This window comes from Pezoporus occidentalis, unplaced genomic scaffold, assembly GCF_034315485.1.
Source record: "Pezoporus occidentalis ecotype Australia unplaced genomic scaffold, CSIRO_AGI_Poc_V1 ctg199, whole genome shotgun sequence".
Lineage (NCBI taxonomy): Eukaryota > Metazoa > Chordata > Aves > Psittaciformes > Psittacidae > Pezoporus > Pezoporus occidentalis.
Window position 1 is genome coordinate 118,831 of NW_026913844.1, and position 21,166 is coordinate 139,996.

The 21,166-nt window shown below is 46.5% G+C and overlaps 1 protein-coding gene across 1 annotated transcript in view; it reads right to left on the reverse strand.

The window, feature by feature from the left end:
- Window positions 1-766: 766 nt before the first annotated feature.
- BARX2 (BARX homeobox 2) overlaps window positions 767-21,166 on the reverse strand; it is a 32,489-nt gene continuing 12,089 nt past the window's right edge. The window contains exons 2-4 of the mRNA XM_062617592.1: window positions 5,153-5,450; window positions 2,983-3,067; window positions 767-1,915 (exon numbers count right to left, since the gene is read on the reverse strand). Coding sequence (XP_062473576.1) covers window positions 1,664-1,915; window positions 2,983-3,067; window positions 5,153-5,450 — 635 coding nt within the window. The 3' untranslated portion in view covers window positions 767-1,663. The remainder of the gene's footprint in view (window positions 1,916-2,982; window positions 3,068-5,152; window positions 5,451-21,166) is intronic.

Consider the following 21,166-nt stretch of genomic DNA (forward strand, 5'->3'; position numbering starts at 1 on the left):
TCTTCAACACAACAGGCAAGAGGGAAACCTATCCTGCTTCCATCCTTCTATGCCAGTAAAAAGGAGCTAAATGGCACCAAATGCCTGGGATTTCCCAAGGCTCTACCAAACGAGCATTGCCCAACTCTGGTGCATTTGTTTTAGGTTTAGGTGTAAACCTGTGGATTGCACTTAAATATGTAGATGCCTCTTCAAAGTTGATTACTATGCATGAAATACACAGTGAGTGGAGCAACATCCCACCCTGGCTCTGCTGAAGTCAGCTGGAGTGTTGCCATGTCAGTATTACCTGATGCAGATGCATGTGCCACAGCAGAGCTAATCCAGAAGTGGAATTAAAGTCTTCCAAACCCCATTGAGCAAGAAACTGGGGGGGGGGGTTGTGGGGTGAGAAGAGATCCCTTCTCCCCACTCTCTGGATAAGTCATTTGAGATGTATGTGTGTGAACTGTTACCACCACCCCAAAAAAGGGATATTAAATCATCTTCGCAGAGGCACCAAGACCCACGAATGGGGTGCCCACAGCCAGAACACCAGTGCTCTCATTCTGACACGTTCATCTGCACCCAGTGACAAAGTGGCATTATCAACACCCCTCTCACCTACCTCAGCAAGGTGCTACAAGGAAGTCTGCTCAGTGCTTGCTACACAGGAGTGTTACAGAAAGTCTGATGACTCCCATTTTCTCCAGGGTTTGTTAGAACAGGCAAGCCTAGCCCACAAAAAGTCTCTGTCTAGCACTGAAAGAGAAACAACAACAACTGGTTTATTTAGATATTTCATTTTTAATTAAAAAATAAAGGTTATCTGAATACATCTCTTGCAGCCTTTGGGCAAAATGCACCCTTAACAAGACTTTATGAAACATGATGCACGTCTATTCTTGGCACACGTCTTAGACAAATGTGAACTTTCTGCAGCAACTTCTTCAATCCATCCTTCTCCCAAAGCCCTGGCAACATTTAAGTGTTCTTTAGAAAATAAACCTGACAAGAATTAGAAGTGGGCCCGAAGCAACAATCCCAGCTCCAAGCATCCCAAAGCTTTTGGAGCAGACTCAAATCCAAACCCATCCTCTCATTCGAAGTTTTTATCCTGGATCACTGCAAATCCACAGACACGGCACCCAACCGACCACGAGAGATGAAACCTGGATGCTGAACCCGGTGTGGATCTCGCTTCAGAAGCTTTGATCTTTACACTGGGCCAAAGCAAAGCGATGGGACTGAGCTCCTTCCTGAAATGGTTTGGAGCAGGGCCCATCCCAAACACAAATAAGTGCTGGTTACACAAGGAAATGGTGCTATCAGAGCTCCCCATTTCTTCACTGCCCCTGATCTGAGACCAGACCAAGCGCTCTGTCCATTTGCACTACTTTAAAAGGCAAGGATAAAGCTAAGCTATCACGCCGACCCCTCCAACACAGTCCCAGCACAGTCTTTCTCCCACCATGGCCCATGATGGCTGATTCCCAAAGGCACAAAGTGACCAATCTTTAGACTTATACACAAGGTCTACATATATATATATATTTATATATATATGTACACACACACAATTACATACATATTTAAATATATATATACATATATATATATTTGGTTTTGGTTTTTCTCTTTAATATTTCTTTTTGCTTTTCTTTTCCCCTCCTTTCTTCCCCTTTTAACTTGATGGTGTAGTCTCCTCTGAGGAGGGCTCTGGTATATGTTCTGGAGACTCCTCTGTCTCCAAAGAGACTTCTGGCTTCTCCTCTGTCAGTTTAGGCTCCTCGGGGGCTTGAGATCCCTCCAGCTCCTGACTCTGAGCCTGACTGTTCATTTTCTCTTCTGCTTCTATCTCTTCCGAGGTGGGAATGGAGTTTTTCTTTGGACGGCCTTTGGGCTTTGTTGGAGCTTCCTGTCCACCCTTCAGCACCTGGAGCAATGAGATGAACCATCAGGATCAATGTGAACTCTGCTGCTGTGAGACATCCTTCAGGGAAGGATGAAACTCGGCTTTGACCTCAAAAGTGAATCCATGGTCACCACTTCAGCCTGCATTCATGGGGCGAGTTCACCCATTTTCTCATGGAAACAGAATGAAATGCAAACGTTATCAGCAAGGACACCCAGAACCCTGGAGGTCTTTAAGTGAGTTCCTACAGGAAGCCCAAGAGCAACCCAGGCATGCAGCCCTCATCACTATGGACAGAAGATTTTATGTGGAATTTAGTTCCTTTCCTGAGTGTTCGCTTTATTCCAAGCCCAAGTCTTGGAATGAGACCTCTCTCATCTGAGCAAGAGGTGGGAGTCAGCAAGCTAGGTCTGATCCCATGTTTAATTCCCTCTCCCTTCACACCACCACCGCAGCAATAAGACACTTCCAAAGATCTGTATCCAAGCTAATCCCGGATTTAAGTGGCAGTAACTTCTGCAGCTGTCACACGCATTCAGAGATACGGTCTAGAACTGCACCTCCTCTGCCAGATCGGAATACATAAACATCTCCACTTGAGAATGTCACAGCATCATGGTTTCCACCAGGATTTATTGGACACTTGTCCTTTCTAAAAGCATTTTAACTGGAAAAGGGCCACGAAGCTGTGAAGAAGTGAAAGGCATGAAGATATGAAAAGCAAGAACTAATGATATTAGCTCTCAAAACTGCACTGGTTTCCATGGAACAGCACAATGTTTTTTGTCTGTGCACATAACCTATCCCATAAGCATTAAGATCCCAGGAATGCCAAAAGTGCAGAGGGAGATATTTTGGTTCTTCCCTCTGTTCTGTCTTCATTTCTTTCATCTCTTTGCTTTGTATCCTTCCTACTGCCTAAGGGCCCTCTAGCCCACCAGGCTGCAGGATGAATATCTGAAGAACAAAGAGCGTCTCTAAGAAAAGTGATCAAGAATAAACCAAAACTGGATCTCAACAGACACAGGTCACTGACACCGTGCTCAGCTTCCAGATCTTTCTTGAGGATGGGGGAGTGAACCACTTACCATTTTCTTCCACTTCATCCTACGGTTCTGGTACCACGTCTTCACCTGCAGCTGCGTCAGCCCCAGCGACTGGGCTAAGTCCAACCTTGGAGACAAAAGAAACACTGAAATGAGTTGACAGAGGACAAGAAGAGCTCTCAGATGCTCTGGGACAGCTGCTGGTAAACAGGTCTGTGGTGTCTGAAGCAGCTACCTAAGAATCAAGACACCCAGCATCAGTCTGCTCTTTGCATCCTATTTCTTCTTCACTACCCACGTAATACGGGTATTAATACTTTCTCATTTCTCACGGAGTAGTAGTACATCTAAATCTATTAATTCCTTCTGCATTCTGCTATTATAGGCAATTCAGGCTTATAAATGAATTATTTGCGTGCTTAGCTTAAGGCTATATGTGGCAGACAGCCCATAATCCTGATTCATCCTCCACAAATCTCCAACCTATGCAAGCTCCTCTGAGACCATTCATTATTTCTATATTAAAACCCAGGATATGAAGCAAATGCAGCTCAAAATAACTCTTTATCCTTCCCCACAGGTGATAGCTCCGTGCATCTGGCAGTTTTGCCATGGAGTTGCACAACGGATGGAGCTGGAAATCCTCAACCACGCTGGGTAAGGGCCCCATAGAGTCACGCAAGTCCTGCAGGTGGGACAGCTCCAACCCAGAGCCACGTTCCAATGTGTTCTGGACTGCGTGAGCTTCCTGGCAAGTCATTCCCAGCCTTTGGATAGGGTAAAACAAAATGTCAAGGCCAAGTTTTTCAGAATCAAACTTCAGTTTCAGGTGGGCTCTTGGGGCAACAGACTCGCCCTCCTATCCACAAACACCCACATACCTGCAGCAGCTTGCTGTCAAACTCACGCATGGATCCATGGCTCTCCCCCACTGTGGATTCACTCCAGACCTACAGGCTCGGTCTGCCCACTGCCTATGCCACTACATAACATCTGAGAGATACCCCATCGACTTCAAGACACTTAAGTGAGAAGGAGAATCTAGCAGAGGCATTACCCTGTTGTGCTGCATTCCCTTTCTGCTACTGAACCAGGTGCTTCAGTTGCTCTGCCACAGGTACAATCTTGTACCTGAGTCACAACCCATTGCTTTCCCATCACGTTTCCAGCCATGAGTTGACAGAGAGAAGCACTGCTTGACTAACTCTTCTTGCCTCAATGCACATGTCTGATCATACTTTGTGACCTGTTACCAGCTCTTGCCACACACATTAGGGTAACCAGCATTGCCTAGAAACCCGAGGAAACAAACAGAGGGGAAGTGGTACATGGACAGGAATTGCTCCTCAGCCTCAAACATGTCCAAAGCCAAGGAACAGTCATATGATAACATTAACTAACAGCCTCCAGTGCTTCATCAACAGTGTCAACCACCGGGTTATGTGAAGCTGTGAGGAGTCAGCACAGGAGCATTAGGAGCTCTGACACTCTGTGATACTGCCTGGCCAAGCCGGTGAAATTCGGTGACAGGCAGAATGAGCAGAGAATGCCATCTTCGATTTAAATACTGGGGCACTGCCATCTGTGGAGTTCAAGGCCTCCCAACCCTCTCTAGGTTTACAGACAGGTCTTTCTCCCGTCATTTCAATTTGCAGAATAGGATCCAAAGCCTTTTTAAAAAGCTAAAGCCTCTCCTCAGCTTGGTTTCTCCGCATGGTACCAAGTGGTCCCCAAGAGCTTCCCTTTTCCTTCAAAAAGACAAGGTATTTGCCTTCACAAGGGCAAGGCAGCTTTTAACTCTCTGCAACCTTGGATGTGTTTTCCAAGCTGCTGGAAAAGCCACCACCTTGTCACTGAATTGCTACCCAAATGTGGTAGACAGGCTTCACCTTTCCGTCATGAGCAGCAGGAATGGGAAAGACCAAGATCCTTCTGTTCAGTACTTTACGTGTCCCTGAGCCTGGATGCCTGCTAGCGAGCACATTTATCACCATGTGGCCTTTCCATTGAGCTAATCTATCTGTGGAAAAGTTATCTATCCCAGGAAAAGTTAAGCCTTGGAATTGAAGCTGGTCATCTACCCACTGGTCAATGACAGAGGCATCTCTGTGGAATCAGAAGGCAGAACACTAGAGTCAGTATGGGAAGAACTGAGCAGGTCCAGAGCAGCCCTTTAGCACATTCCTTTTCCTAGTGGAAGAGTCTGACCTACCTGTCAGGGGTAGAGAGATACTTCTGCTTCTGGAACTTCTTCTCCAAGCCCATCAGCTGGAGCTCGGTGAAGATGGTCCTGCTCCGGCGTGGCTTCTTCAGCCGAGGTGTGGGCTGCTCTGCCTCCGACTCGCTGCTGCCATGGGTCTCGCTGGCCGGTGCCTCGGAGCTGGCAGTGCCTGACGGGGTCTGGGCTGGCAGCACGCGGGAGCTGGTGGCAGCAGGGACGAGGTGAGGGACCACGGAGGGCTGCCGGGTGATGACGGAGATGAGAGGGTACGCCCGCAGAGAAGGGGAGCCTGGCAGGGGAGGAAGCAGAGGGGGATGAAGGCCAGTTCAGTGGCAGTGTGGTAATGGGAGCACTGGAGAGAGGAAGACCTTTCCTGCCTCTGTCCTAATGACCACAAGCAAATCAATTCCCCTCTCTGGATCTGTTCCCTCTCCCAGACTTCATAGGTCTCCTCGGGCTGGGAATCTTGATGTGCATATCTCTAGTACAGGGAAAGGAAGGCCTGTGTTTCCATTGATGGCTGGTTTTTTAGGAGCTATTTTAACACTCGCCTTTGAAGTCATCTGATTGCCACAAGAGAGTAAACTCCAAGCAAACGATGACATCTACTCCTGTTCCTGCAAGCCTGCTTCTTTCTGAACGCTAGCACTGGGTTCACTTGAGATAATCACCTATTCTCCCCTTACAGGCAACAGACAGTGGGGGTCGAGTCACAGTTCATCTCATCCTTCAGTAGGTAACTGGGTTACCCACTAACCAGATAGATGAAGCACACTCCGCTGTCTCCACTGACCATACAGGCAGATGAGAAACAGATCAGAAGCAAAGCTCTTCACTGACTCTTAGCTCCACATCCAACCAGTTGATAGCAGCCCTAAAGCCAAACCAGCCATCCTCCTCTAATCCCTGAAGGTGAGGGCCATTCTGGGGTGACAAATCTGAATGTTCCCTAACACTACAGGGAGTTCTGATTCACATCAGACCTCAATTTACAGCTCTAGACAGATTTCTGCTCAGTGCATAAGAGCACTCCCTACAACTCCGCAACCAAACTGTCTTGGGTAAGTCACTCTCTTGCTCTGTACCTCCGTTTGCCTTGTTTGTAGAATGGAAGCAGCCTTCCTCACCTACTCCACTGGAGGTAAAACGTGGATTAAAGCTGAATGTACATAAAGGATTCCGAGATCTTTAGATAAATGGTGCTGTGGAAAGGAACACCTTGCACCAGCAGGCCTGATTGGGCAACTCTTCATGTGAATGAAAATGCTCTGTAGGCCTCCATGAGTCTATTTTGGTGAGTAGTGGAAGTAAGGAGCTGTCAGCTTGGCCTGTTGATGACCTTATATATATATATATATACCTATATGAGGGTATTCTTACCCTCTTCCCCTGAGTGAAAGGTTGCGATGGCACAAATCAGGTCCCAGGCACCGAGTACATGAAGGAATCGCACAGCTTGTTGATTGTCACTTCCCTCCGCAACCATTGCAAGCTGTGCAAAATCCAGCCACCTACAAAGCAAGCTTGGAAAACTACTGCCAAAACACTTCAAATCCCAACAGACTGGGATTTAAACAAGACTGGGACTACAAAGTGGGGTTTAGGCAGACTGGGGCTTAAGCCTTGCTTTCTCCTCCACGTCTCTGCAATGTCAAATATCAAGCTGTCTCCATTGATTTTAAAACAAAGCACCAAAGAAGTTCTTGAGAGAGATCAGAATTTGCAGGTAACCTTCAGCTTGTGCAAAATCGACCTTCTCTTTCTGCAGCTCTTTTGCAGCTGTCCTGCAGCATCACCAAGGAACCTGGCAGGAATTCTGCCTTGATTTAAAACCTCAGTGGCTGCTCCAAGACCATGAATTGGGATAGAGTGCCCTGTCTTTTGCCTTACACTACTAATGCTGCCCTCACTGATATTCATGTACCCAGCTACACAAAAGGTAAAACAGATGCAGCTCCCATAGCCTATATCAACACGTCCTTTGCAGGAACCTGAAGCCACCTTTACCATAAGAGATGTTCCTAGGGGAGCAAGGAGGTTCGTCAATGGGACTTGGCTCTTCTGCTCTTGTTCACAGAGGCTAAATGAGAAGAGACCCCAGTTCCAACCTGCTCTGAATAAGGAGACTGAAAACTGATGCCCAGGCTTTATACACCTTAAAGGAGGGGATCCAATCTTCCTGTATCCCCTTATCCTCCTGTTAGGAGGTCCTGATTCAAACCATGCCATCACAGAGCTCCTGCTCCTCTGCAGGTTCATTCTCTGAGCCTTATCTCACAGCCTGAAACCTGTCCTTGCTTACGGGTGGCTTTTGGCACCAGATCACTGGTTAGTTGATGCTTTTACCCTTGTACCCCTGTACAGCTCTCCATAAACCACAAGATTACTAAGGAGTAATAAATCAGCACAGCTCAGAAGCCCCTGCAACACTCCAAGTGACCAAAATCAAAGGCATTCTTACAAGGAACTCTCTTCAAGAGAGGTCAGCAAAAGGTATTTGATATCAGAGCAATCAGAATCATAGAACCATAGAATGGTTTGGATTGAAAGGGATCTTAAAGCTCATCCAGTTACAACCTTCTGCCACAGGCAGGGACACCTTCCACTAGACCAGGTTGCTCAAATATCAGGGATATTTACTTTCCTGTATGACATAGAAGCAGCATGTGGGTCTGCCTGGAGTAGGGGGATGCTTGCTATAATGGTCCCAGAGGTTAAGATCTGCCACAATCAAACAGAGGGAATTCTCTTCAGGCTATTTTCCTAACAATTAGGTAGGATGAGGAATAAAAGAACTGCTTCCCTCCTTCCACGATGGGCAGCAAGAACGTGGCTGGTCCAGCAGAGCAGAACTGGCTGGGTGTTAGAGAAGCAGATGACATTGGAGTTGTTCAGGTCCATGCTTCCAAGTGCTGAGCACCTGAATGGGGGGATACATTTCCCAAACATTCAGCAGCTGTGAGCTGGCCAAGTGCTCAGAAAAGCTCAGCACGGGCTTATTTTTGGTGCCCACGTCAGGACACCGATTTCCTTACGGCTGTCCTACTCCTGCGCTACTAGTGGCTTGCAACGGCTGGGTTGCCTCGAGCTCCAGGTGGTGAACAGATTGGTGAGGCTGCTGACACCAAGTGTCTTGGATTTGTTTATCATTTGTGCTTGAAAGAGAAGCCTTTGCTTATGGTTTGACCCTTACAGTTGCGATGGTGCTTTTAGAAACCACTGTAAATAATGAAGGCATCTGCTGATGTTCAGCCCAGCCGTGTACAAGACTTCTCAGCTTTCTGCCCTCAGCCTGATGAGGACACAGGATGGGTAGGGCACAGGATAAGGACAGCTTTTAGAGAAAGAGAAAAAGGTTGAGGTTGTTGCTGGCCAGAAAAGGGGTAATGCTTCAGCAGTCAGTTCTCCTTGCAGGTAGAGAAAACCAGAAACAGCCTCCACAGCACCCTAGCTAGCTTCTAGACCACAAAGAAACAAGCCTAAATTCAATGTGCTCTTCTGGCTATAGTTATCCCAAAGTTCAGAGGTAGCTGAAGTTGAGCCAGCCCATTCTCTCTAGGTACACTATTAACAGGACTCCCCTTAAACCATCCATGCAGTTCTTACACTGATAAAGCCTTTGCTTCCAAACACTATGAAATCTGAGGCTAGATCTAAGTTCCACATCCCCCAGAATTCAAGTGGTATTGTAAGAATGGAATAATTTCTTAATCTTCAACAAATTAAATGCTGGCAAGCAGCTCTTGTCTGCTCAGCACTGTTGTGACACGCTCTGTCTCCCAAAATGGGAAGGAATGGAAATGGAGCTTTAGCTGAACCCAACCTTTTCCTGCATTGTGTCTGAGCACCTATTCCAATCCTGACCCACTGCTCCTTTGTGCTTGAAAACCAAAACGAAGCCCCCAAAAGACAGAAAACGAGGAATGAATGCAGCAACATGCACCAAGCACTTTACTGTTTCCACCTAAAACAATCAAGAGGCAGCACAGTCAAATGTTAGACTGAGATGAGCTCTCAGGCAGAAGCTCTTCCCTGTGAGGGTGCTGAGGCACTGGCACAGGGTGCCCAGAGAAGCTGTGGCTGCCCCATCCCTGGCAGTGTTCAAGGCCAGGTTGGACACAGGGGCTTGGAGCAAGCTGCTCTAGTGGAAGGCATCCCTACCCATGGCAAGGGGTTGGAACTGGATGAGCTTTAAGGTCCCTTCCAACTCAAACCATTCTACACTGGGACGTATCTCCTAAGGTGCCTCTGAGCACTAGACGTGATGCAGTCGGTACCACCACGACACCCGATCACCTTTTAATTAAAAAGAAATACTTCAAACACAGCTTTTCCCCTCCTTTTCCCCCTTTCCCCTCCTCCCTGGCTGACTTTCAAGCCCATCAGACAACAGACAGGAGGGAAGAGAAAAGGGAAAGCACTAATTAATTGCACTGTTTGACTGCCGGCAATGGCAGAACAATTTTCCTTCTAGGCAAATTCAGCTAATGCTGTTTTGGAAAGGAAGAAAGAGGAAGGAATGATTTATGGGTAAGCTCCTCTTGGCAGGGCAGCCCCGCTCAGAGGCAGAATGGAATCTCACTCAGAATGGGCTGCAGTGAAAGGTAAATAATGAAAGAAAATGAACTTACGACTCAGGAAGGTCTATAAATCTGTCGTCTCCTGAGTGTCAAAACAAAAGCAAACCAAGGAGTTGAGTTCATTTGGGAAAGAACTTCATTTTGCTGAAGGAGCGAGCAGCCTACTGGAAGGAGGAAGCAAGCCCTGAGCGAAGCAAAGGAGGCAAAAGCAGCAAGGAAACATCGAGAATGAGTTGAACCATACAGCTGGTTTAGGGGAGAGGGCATTACATCTACTTCATCCACCACAGATCCCCAAAAGTAGACATCTGCCAGCCAGGCCATTCCCACCAACCCAGTACAGTCAAGAAACTCAGGACCCAACTGGTTAAAGACACCAGCCAAATACCCACTGTGCCCCCCAGGACACAGGACATCCTCTCAGGTCAGTGTGGGCTCCTTTGCCTTATGGTTGCTAGAGCTAGCTCAATGCACCAGAGACCTAACATGACCCTCAGCAAGGGCTGTGCTTCTTCTGCTCAGCTTCCTCAGCCACCGCCGCATGGACCTGCCCATCAGAAACCCCACTGAGGGTAGTAAAGCAATTCCTGCTCTCAGGGTAGACCTTACCCCATGTGTTGTATTACCCAGTAACACACAAAACCCTCCCCTTAACCCACTGTGTAAGTAAAAACCCGCACTCATTTACTCATGATGCTTTCCCTAAGCTCCGCATTATGATTAACTATGAGAAGGCAGCCTGCATCAGGTTCTTCCAAGACCACTGCTGTGCTCCACCAAGTGCCTTGATAAGGACATAAAGGCAAAAGGAAGAAGAACAGCAATGGGCTGTGCATATACCAGGCAAATTCATTTCCCCTTGGGAACAAGTGCTTAGAAAAAGGTTCAAGGGAAATAACCAGCACTCCAGGAAGGGCAAATAGCCCCTTCCTAGATGGCCACTGGAGTGCTGTCATTAACAAACACTTAGATCCTAAGTTTCAACATGACCTGGGTGCCATTTATGCTCTGCAGCATGGTGCTCTGCACAGATCCAGGATGCTGTCTCCAGAATGGGAAGCAGCACAGCCCTGCCAGGCTATGATTGCACCTGAGCTAATTATGGCCTGAGGAGAGGTGGGCTAATTAGGTTGTGAACAATGTGTTGACAGCCTGACAGTTTCCAAGACATGAGTTGGTGTATTTGCACAGTGCAGTCCTTGCAACACGCTGATGCAGATGGGCTTTCAGAGCTAGCTACCCCTCTTTGTGTCCTCTTGTAATGGGCTGCAAGTCCAGGCATGGCCACAGTCTTCCTTCCCCTGCACAAGTCAACAGTCTCAAGCCCAGAGGTGATACCTAATTATGGACATCAATGCTTTTAGCATCCTTATCAAACAAAGCTTGGCCAGAGAGGGGGTGACAGATAATTCACCAGGGATCCTTCCTATCAGCAGTGCAGACATTGATTCTCTTCTCATCCTTTCCACTTGTACTGTAAAACAACCCTACAGACCCTACCCCTCCTTGAGAACTGAAATAACTGGAAAGCCTGCATGTGATCCTCAGACCCTTTAAAAGGGCCATTCTTCAGCTCTATAACCTGATCTTTCTGTGGCTATTGTGTATTAAATGGGAAAGCTGGAACTGGGAATGCTTGAGAGTTATCTTGGTTGTCATTCCTCCTCTCCAGCATCTCAGCATCCAAGAGCTCGGTCACCTAACTGAGAGTTAGTGCTGTTTTGGGAGAGGAGATTTGTCTTTGGTTTTGTTGTTTCTTTTCCTGCTAGCTCTCTTTTTCTTTGGTTGCATGTGGAAACCTTTCGTAGCTAAGCTAAAGGCTCTGCGTATGAGCAGAGGTGAAGGGTTTGAAGGCTTCCAAAAAGAACTCAAGACTAAGCTGGAATGCACACGGCCAATATTCCCATGGGAATCAGGAGTGCCTCAGTGGCTACAGGAAAGCAGAGCTTTTTTCCCCTGAAATCTAAGTGCAGAGCTGGAGCATGAGGAGACACCGGTGGTGCTCCAAAATGGTACGCAGGGAGGTTCCCTGGAGTGAAGTCTAAGTGCTCCTCAAACAAAGACTGCAGGTGCAGTTCACAATGCACCCTATTTCCCCTTCAACTGAATGAACTGTATTAGCCTGACAAAGGCTATGAGACTTGCTAAACTAAACGCAGCCCAGCTACACAGCCAAAAGACCCCTTGGTAGCAAATGGCTTCTCTCCCTTCTGGAAGAATCCAAGCCCAACCCATGTCCATGGCAAAATGCCCATCGGCTCCAGTGGAGCCAGGATTTCACCCGCATGTGTCCACAGAAGGAAAACAGAGAAGAAAGGAAAAATCAGTGCAGCTAATTTTAGCACAGCTAAAATGATCCTTTTTTGGAGCTGAAGGCCAGTTCCTCGGGAGTCCGCACCTTCTGTGATGAGCCAAGTGGAAGTGGGGGGGGGAAAGTAGGGCTCATCCATGTGTCCTATTTCACCTTCCCCAGGCACATTAGAGAACAGTCCCTGTATTGGTTCTGAGTGGGTTTCCAGCTATATCAGTTGCAAACAAACCCACTGGTGTCCATAAATGCTAATTTCAATCGAATGCAATGTATTACAGCCAAGCGCTCCTCCTCAGAGCATCTCTTACCATGCAACTGAGCCCGGTTTCCTCAGTGAGATCCAGGTTTTCCCTTCCAAGCCTGTCCCCGTTAGCGATTCATCAATGTAATGTTTCAGTCTAACTTCTCCATAATAACAGTAATGAATAAGTGTGAATGCATGAGAGGCATGCGTGCCGCAGGCCTGCACAAAAACCAACCAGAAAGATAATTAATCCTCACTTAATAATGGCATTTGATATTTATGTTGTGCTTTCTTACATGTTTAAGGCACTGTACACGCAGTCGGTAATTGGCGCTGAGCCTGAAGGAGAACTTGCTTCACTCCCTGCTCCACAGGCAGGATGTGGATGTGGCGTGATTATAACCTTATAACCACAACCCAAACGCTCACCTACAGCGCCAGTGGCTCCAGGGATGCCAGATCCCCAAAGCATGACACCAGGGTTCTTCTGGCAGGGCTGGCGATAACCACTCTAATGAACTGGGGTTGTTGAGGGCTGTACTGGTGGGGCAGGAGACAGGAATTCATGTTGAACTGGGAGTCCTGGTGGTGCCGCTACCCTGGGGCGAGTCCCTCTGCTTCCTGTTATCACAGGATACACTGCTGAGCTTCTCCTGAACTGCATGGAAAGGTGGAAGCAAGCACCTCCTTGGTGCTATGCGGTGTTCTCCTTCCCTTTCTTCCAGGCTGCCTGTCAAACAGCGGAGTGTGCCAGGACCTTGTCAGATCCTCAGTGAGGAAGAAAATTTATATATAAAGAAGATTATTACTTTTTTTTTTAGAGAAGCATTTCAAGCATTGATTTGGCCAGCACTCAAGGAATCCTTTGGGGCAAACGTAATAGCACTCCGGCTTCATCAGCGGAGGATGAATCAGAACAACACGCACCACTGCTCTATTCTGATTTATTCTGCTTCACGTATTCAAACAGCAACCTGCCTTTTGAAGGTTTTGACTCAAATCCACATTGAGCATGGCTCTGAGAATCACTGGTCCTTGAGGACAGAGGAAAAGGATTCTGCCTGGCACTCCTCATCTTGAGCAGATGATCCCTTTCAGTCCTACTCAGTGGGGAAGCAAGTGCTCTGAACCCAAGTAGATCTGTCCTAATATCTTCTATTAGGATATCTGGACCCAAGGCCATCATGACAGGAAACAGATCCAAATGGATTGGTGGTTTTGGACATGAACCTCCAGTCAAGCCCCTTACAGTATGAACTCTGAGGGAGCTCTAAGACCAGGCCACATGAGTCTTAGAGAAATAAAGATGAGCTCCATAAAGGATATCTGATGTCCTTTCTGATCTCCATAAAGGACAGTGCCCAGATGGCGCATGAAAGTTGTTGGGATACAAGCCACCAGCTCATTTACAGTACCTGTATCAAGGGATGCTCTGGCTCCACTAAGACAACTTCAACTTGAGGCTCTTGCTTTTGAACTAAGCCGTGTTAAATACTTCAGCCAAGTGTTTCCTTCATTACCAAGGATAAGACTCAATTCTAGAGCTCATTACTCACTGGATCCAGGTTTAGCAAGCAAAGTAGCCAAAAGATTACAGAATCAAACAGCTAGAATAGATTTACAGGGAGTCTCTGGTCATCTCTATTGGGGTGGAGGAAAAACGCTGCACCAAGATGACACAGCTTTTAGGGTGTTGAAGCTTAAGATGTCTTTCCTAATGATGGCCAGATGACCAGACATCCTGGGACATGGGGAAGAAACATAGGAGTCCAAATCCAATCCTCTGTCCGGATGGTATCACCGGTCAAGGACCAGGATTTGGACTTGGATAAAGAAACAGAGCTGAGAGGGTGTAGTTTTAGTGGAAGGATAAGTCACATTCTGTTCTTTACACTGCTCCCTATCTCTTGCTTGTCAGGATACGAGCCTATATGGACTTTGGACTGACATGATGACCATTCTTACATCCTTACACATTGGGTGGATGAATCTGCCTTCTCTCAGGCTTTCAGCGTCTCTGTGCAAGTTCAAATGTACAATGCCATGTGTGCATAAACCAATAGGCCCTTTACTTCCTGCTCCATTAATTATTGTCACAACAGCCATAAGCAAACACTAGCCTTGGACAGCTGACTGGCTCTGCACACAAAAGCACTCTTCAGGTTTCTCAAGCCCACCCTTGTGTGAGCTCCAGCAAAAAGCTTCCCATAAATATCACTACCTCTTCCTGCTCCCAGCCTCTAAAACACTCTGGTGAGTGACCCATGGGAAGAAAGAGAGTTCAATTGTTGCTGAACAGCAGACTGTGTAAATTTGGCCTGATGGATCTTTTGGAAAGTGCTTTTTTTTCCTCTGGGGAGAATAGTGGATCAGTGTTTAAAACACACAGACATCCCCCTCTTCTCCTCCACACAAATGAAAGGGGGACTTCACCAAGCACCAGCGTTAACCTCAAAGAGACCTGTCACATCTTTGCCAAGCCTTTGACTCCTCTAACTGTGGCTTATCATCTCAAGGGTTGCTTTATTAATAACCTTGCCCCCATCAGGACACGTTTAGCAGAGAGGTTGGTCTCTCTGAGCTGCTCTATGTGACTCTTTGATCTTGCATCTGCCCTAACAGAGAGAAAACTCATCTCTGTTTCCTCTGTGGACGAAAATAAACTCTGGGGATGGTTTGGCTGAACAGCTGCACAAACAATGCCATTTAGAAGGATGCAAATGAGACACGAGCGGGTTTTGTTCACAGCCTGTCTCCCCTTTGTGTTTGCCAATTAGATCGGTGATCGTCACCCAGCTCTTGTGGCTGGGCTGAGGAGGAGACACACAGCCAGGGAATAAAGCTAAGCATAATGCACACCACAGGAAGGTGAAACCCTATTATCATAGTCTATAGCACCTAGGAATAAGGATTTCCTCCAAACCTGACCTTTTTGGTTGAATAAGCTGACAAAGACTATGTCACAGCTTCCACCGGCACAGGGCATGGCTATTTTGAATCCCTCCACATCAAATAACAGCACACCCATGTCACCCCATGGACTGAATCTTAACCCAAACAGAATGAATCAAGGAGAGCCAAGCTTTCACTTTTTGGATGGGGAAAACTAAAAAGAAGTCATAGAATCCCAGACTGGTTTGGGTTGGAAAGGACCTTAAAGATAATCCAGTTCATGCCCCTGCTACAGGCAGGGAGGCCTTTAACTAGAGCAGGTTGCTCCAAGGCCCATTCAACAGTGCAAGGGATGGGGCAGCCACAGCTTCTCTGGGCACTACAGCAAAAATACAGCTGAGTTTCCACTTTATAGACAGCTTTCATTGCAAACTGTTCTGTAACATTGCAAAAAAATCACTGCTGGCCACATCATTCCCAAATCAGCTTCCTTGACGTCATATAATGTAGACATTATACAAAGTTAGTCACGAGCTGAAGATGTTGCAAGAACCCCCAGTCATATGGCTTCATCACTGCCTCTACCTGCAGCTGTGACTATCCAGGATGGACACAGGGAGGCGGGATGCTCCCACCAGTCTCCAGGCAAACTGATATTCCACTCACTTCAGCATCTGCACTTCATTAGCCAAGCTAATGAGGACAAGGAAAGCTGCATTCACTGCCACAGACATCATGGAAAGATCATGTCAGATGACAGCACTATATCGCAGAGTACAGCCGGTGGGTGAAGATACAAGCAGAGCAGATAAGGCAGATATGGGGTTGGTGTGCAGTAAGCAACAAGCAGAACAGCCAACAGCTGGAGAAGGACCTAGAGGACTCCAAACAATAGCCAACCCCCCCCCTACACCCAAACCTGCAGAGCCCCCAGCATCAAAACCAGTCTGATGTACAGTAGCTGAGACCCAGCCCATTCGTTTCAGGGTGGGTGGTGGTTGGTTCCTTTTCAGCTGAAGCATGAAACAAGTTTCACTCCTATTGAAACTCATCTCGCCTCAAAGAGCAAGCTCAAAAATGTCTCAAGGATGGGCACTCTCAAACTGGTCACACCCTGAATAAGCAGCTCCATGAGAAAAACCTTCGAGCTGCAAAGCACTTCAGGGGCATGCAACCACTTCTGGGTCAGGAAAGGGGTGACAAGGGTTCCCCAGCTGCCAGGCTGCCTTCTAGGGCACTGGTAGAAGGATGAGCCAGAAATTCCAGTTGGTGAGCTCTAGCTGTCCCAGTCTCCGATGAATACGAGCCCTCGCTCACATCAGACATTGGTGTGCTGGGGTTTTTTTGTTCCTGATAGGAAGTCAGCCAAGGAGACACTATTTGCACATCTCCAGACAAATAGAGATTAGACTTAGGGTGGAAATAGGCTCTAATTCATCTAATTAATCATCACAAGGGACTGAATTAGGTTTCCACAGTGCTCAAATTGTGAATGAATGCCATTATGGGCAGAAATGGAAGGACATGTTCCCAACAGCTCCAAGCCAGAGCCATAAACATGCCCCTACAAATGATTTAGGGATCCAGATGGGAGACTCTCCCTCACCCTGAGGTTTGGAGAGCTTTGAGGCAAAGCTTGGGTGATCCCTCATCTCTGGCTCCCATCAGCACACCTATTTACCTCCGATTCTCCTTGCGCACCCGTCACTGAGGAATGCAGCATTGCCATGTTCCACAAGTACCTCTCGGGCTTAAGCATCTCATTTAAATACCAGTCAGGAAAGTCAATAAGCAAAACACAATGCAGCCCTTTCTTCCCTCCACACAGGTGTGGGTGTGCAGTTAGACACAACTCCAGGCTGATGGGAATGTTGTCTCATTCCCACCACCTTTATTTATCCTCACTCGCTCCATCAAGGACCAAGAGAAGAATGTTCTCTTCACTTAGATATAGACCTGGAGGGGGAAGAGGAAATTAGGCATAGTGTTTCCAACCCTGTCACTGCTTGAACATAGGATCCCAGCCACGTTCTTGAATCTCATTGTCCTGCTTTCCCCAAGGGCAAGGTGAGGATGGTAATACTGACCACACGAGGTGGTTGTATGGCCTGGGAGGTACTCAAAGCGAAGCCATAAAGGGAGACAGAGGTGTGACCATCTCACAGGTGGCTGAAGACATTTCCTATTAACAGACTGCACAAGCTCTGCATTGAGAGCTCTCCTCTGTGTCACTGGATTACGAAATTCCTTAAGGTGCCATTAATATATATGTTAATATTGAAGCCGCGTGTGTATCCTGTTGTTGTGTAACTGGCAGTGTTGCCACAGGAACTCCTCCGGTAATAGGCACGTATGCAGCATGTGGCTTTTCAGACCAAAATAACTCCTTTCAGCCTTCCTGTTTGGTTGTTTGAGGGGTTTGTTCGTGTGTTTTAAAGTTCCAAACCAAGAGTCTCTGCCAAAGATCAGCTGTGGCTGCCACTTTTTACATCAGGGTGATCAAACCACATACAGAAAGCATTTCAATTCAAACGTTATTTAACAAATCCTGCTCGTTTTTGCTCTCCCTTGGGTGACACGATCTAAGGTGAGGTGTGCCTGCCTGTGGCAAGGGATTGGAAGTGGATGATCTAAAGGTCCTTTCCAATCCAAACCATTCTATGGTTCTATGGTCAATGCCATGCCTACAGCTGTCTCTGTTTCCACCCCAGAAGATCTCCTGGAAGCCAGATCCAAAGTCTTTCAGTTCATGCAGAGCTTTAGAAAGACTTGGACACTGCAACCCACTTCACTGTCTTGAAATAGATTTTCTCCAATTCATACCAGAGTGCTTTTTCCTCTTTCCTTAATAAAGCTATTCTATAGAAATGAAAACCTTGAAGTTAGACGGATGCAATGCTGAACACATACAGATAGAGAGCTGGTTTAACAAAAAGATGACTTCTACATCTAGTTCCTGTATTCAGACCAGCACAAACACTACCCCACCACCTTCTTTCCACATATAACATGACATAAATGAGGAAAAAAAGTACAACTGAAACTAAAGCAACATCAGGAACTTGTAATACAAAAATTGCTTCAAAATAACTAGAGATTTCAAATTATTTTACTCCTTTACTAAAGTCATCAACTAAAGACAGAGCGAGTTTAAGGCATTTGAATAGCTTGCCCCTTCCAAATTTATCAGGTTTCCGACTGACAACACATTCTGACTCCTGTCCAAGCGGGAGGGAACAAAATAAGAATCTAAAGAAAAAAGAAACATCATGTACTTAAGTAAGAAGAATTAAATAAATTAATCCAAGTTAGTTGTCTCTGCACACATTGCAGAGAGGCAAAAAAAAGGCATCGTTCTAAGTCTTTTCTCCTCTCTGCAGGTCACCTTTCATTCAACTGTTGAGAATGAACCATCCTCCCACCAAGACAATAACATCTCATTTCCAGTACTGCTTGGGTGAGGAGCCCGCATAAAAAGAAATGGCCTCTCCAAGACGACACATCATCCATCTTCAGCATGTAAAACACAGTCATTAATCACAGCAGCAACCTACTTATTACAGGTATTCAAGCACTGGCAATACAAATGCTTATAAAACAGGGGCTCCTTTCATAATTCCCTGCCCTTGCCTCTCAATAGTTTAGGGGATTAACCCTTTTACAACAAGGGATGGGCAAACTGGTTTTGCCTAATTCCAAACCAACTCGACGTCATGGGTTCGAAAGTTCGACTTGAACTCAAACCTTATCAGATGCAGCTTGTGCCCATGGGAGGCAGCTCAGGTGGGGAGAAAAGGGAAGGAAGACGGTGAAGGAGCACCTTAAAAACCCCAGCAGGCAAGAGCGGAATGAAAGAAGCCCAGTAAAGAGTCAAAGGATGGATAAAAATTGCTAGTGAAGGAGCTGAAACCCCTATGAAGTAATAAACACAGCTTTATCTTAACACCTATCTTAATGCTTAATGTTGGGAAGTCTCTTCCCTCCTACAGACCTCTCTGGTGGGGAAAAACATACACGTTTGATTTGTGTTTCATTAAACCTCCACAGTTAAACAGACACCATCCCCACTGACCATATTACTTTGGGTCTCTCTTGCCTTTCTTAGCAAAGGATTTTACACCACTTCACACAGGTGTGCGATGAACCACTGTTTCCCTTTAAATAATGGGAAAGACGAGCATGTAACTGGCTCCACATCACACAGCGAGTTAAGGGCAAAGCCAAAGCACCAAGTGGCCGCTGCAAAGCTCTCAGCTCTTCCAAGGGCTCTGCAGAAGCATAAGCTCCGTTCAGCTATCCCGCTTCCCACCAGCGGCGTGTCCCAAGCTGCCGGCTAAATGAATGCTCAGCAGAAAAAGTTCAGATATATGCAGTCTGATGCAATTCCTTTTCTTTTCCTACACACCCAAAACTTCTATTGACTTTAAGGAGTAAATAAGAACTGGAGACAGGGGGGTAAATCAAGAGGTATTGAGAAAAGCAGTAGTTGGACATAACCTGCAGCAGGCAAAACCACACGAGCCTCACTATTTACTGTGTGTTGTAGTAAGCGAGCCACCTGAACGAAGGAAATTCTTGTGGAGGGAAGGAAAGGAGTATTTGGATTTTCTCACAGTGTGCAAACTGCCCCCAGTTTAACCAGAGGCAATAACTTTTCAAACACTTAAATTCACTTTGTCATCAACTGGACAAGCGTTTCCAGCATCGGCATCGATTACTGGAGGCACATGACCCACGACTGGCTTTGGGGAGAACAAACATTTTGAGAAGACAAATTAAGAGAGTCCACCACATTTTAAAGCTGCCTTAAGAGTCTACCACATTTTCCTAAAGGAAATGGTTTTTCTTCAAGCAAAAATGCCATCAAGGCCCTGGGATGAATGAAAGCATTTTCAGTATCTTTCACTGTCCAAAATGATTTGCTATCCTGTAATTTACTGCAGGAAAATAGCATTCTTATTGCACTGGCGTTTGCTCACAAATAAATACAATCACCAGGTAAAACCATTATCACTGGGTTTGCTTTCTGAAAGGTAACACCGAAGTTAAGATCACTGGTGAGTTAATGTGAGTCAAACACATCACGCCTAGGCTGGCCTCAGCAGTCGGTATCTCTGAGGAGGCAAGAGTAATGCTCAGGTTTTAAATAGCTGTCAACTGGTTTTAATGCATTTTCACAAGTTGCAACATGACTGTTTGTGCTAATATTAAGAAGGGAGAAATAAAGCATCACAGAAATCAGTTTTTTCAAACACATTCAAGCCACAGACAGTCATCTATTGCTATCACGTTGTCTGCATTGCTTTCATGGCAGCGCCTTTGCTTCCTGATGGGGAAGAAAGCAGGCAGTGGGTTTGTGACACAGAAGTCCTATACCAATATTTATCATGGTTGCATCCCTTTCTCCCGATTCACACTGATGGGTACCACTTTTACCCTTCTCTGAAGGACAGATAGTTCTATTTCATTGCTGCAATCTCTTTCGAAAGTGTTAGTGGAAGCTATGAATTGATCCTGCTATTCACAGAGACACGTGGAAAACAGAAAATGATAGCAAAAAAAAAAAAAAAAAGGCAAAACCACCATGAAAACTGTGACAGCACAAGAGAAAAGGAAACAATTTGCCAAACAGAGTTTGCCAGGCTGAAAAGGAAGCCCGCTTAGGCAGCTAACCAGCTCTGGAGACACTCCAACACTCCTGTGTTAACTGTGCACGCAGTCGAATGGATCCCGTTTTCTGTCCCTTCTGTGCTCTGCCGATACCCAACATTTCTATCCACCACAAAGACCTTTCACAGTGCCAGAGCTGTGCCGTGCCCTCAGTTGAAACGAGGATCAGGCCCCATCTTTCATTTTAAACACAGCTGCTTATGAAGGCAGAAAAGAAACCAGACCAATTCCAAGCCCTGTGCAAGTCCTTTCAACGCCTGCCGTTGACTGGGAGATCGTCTGTCTGCGGGGACGAATTTAGTTCCCTC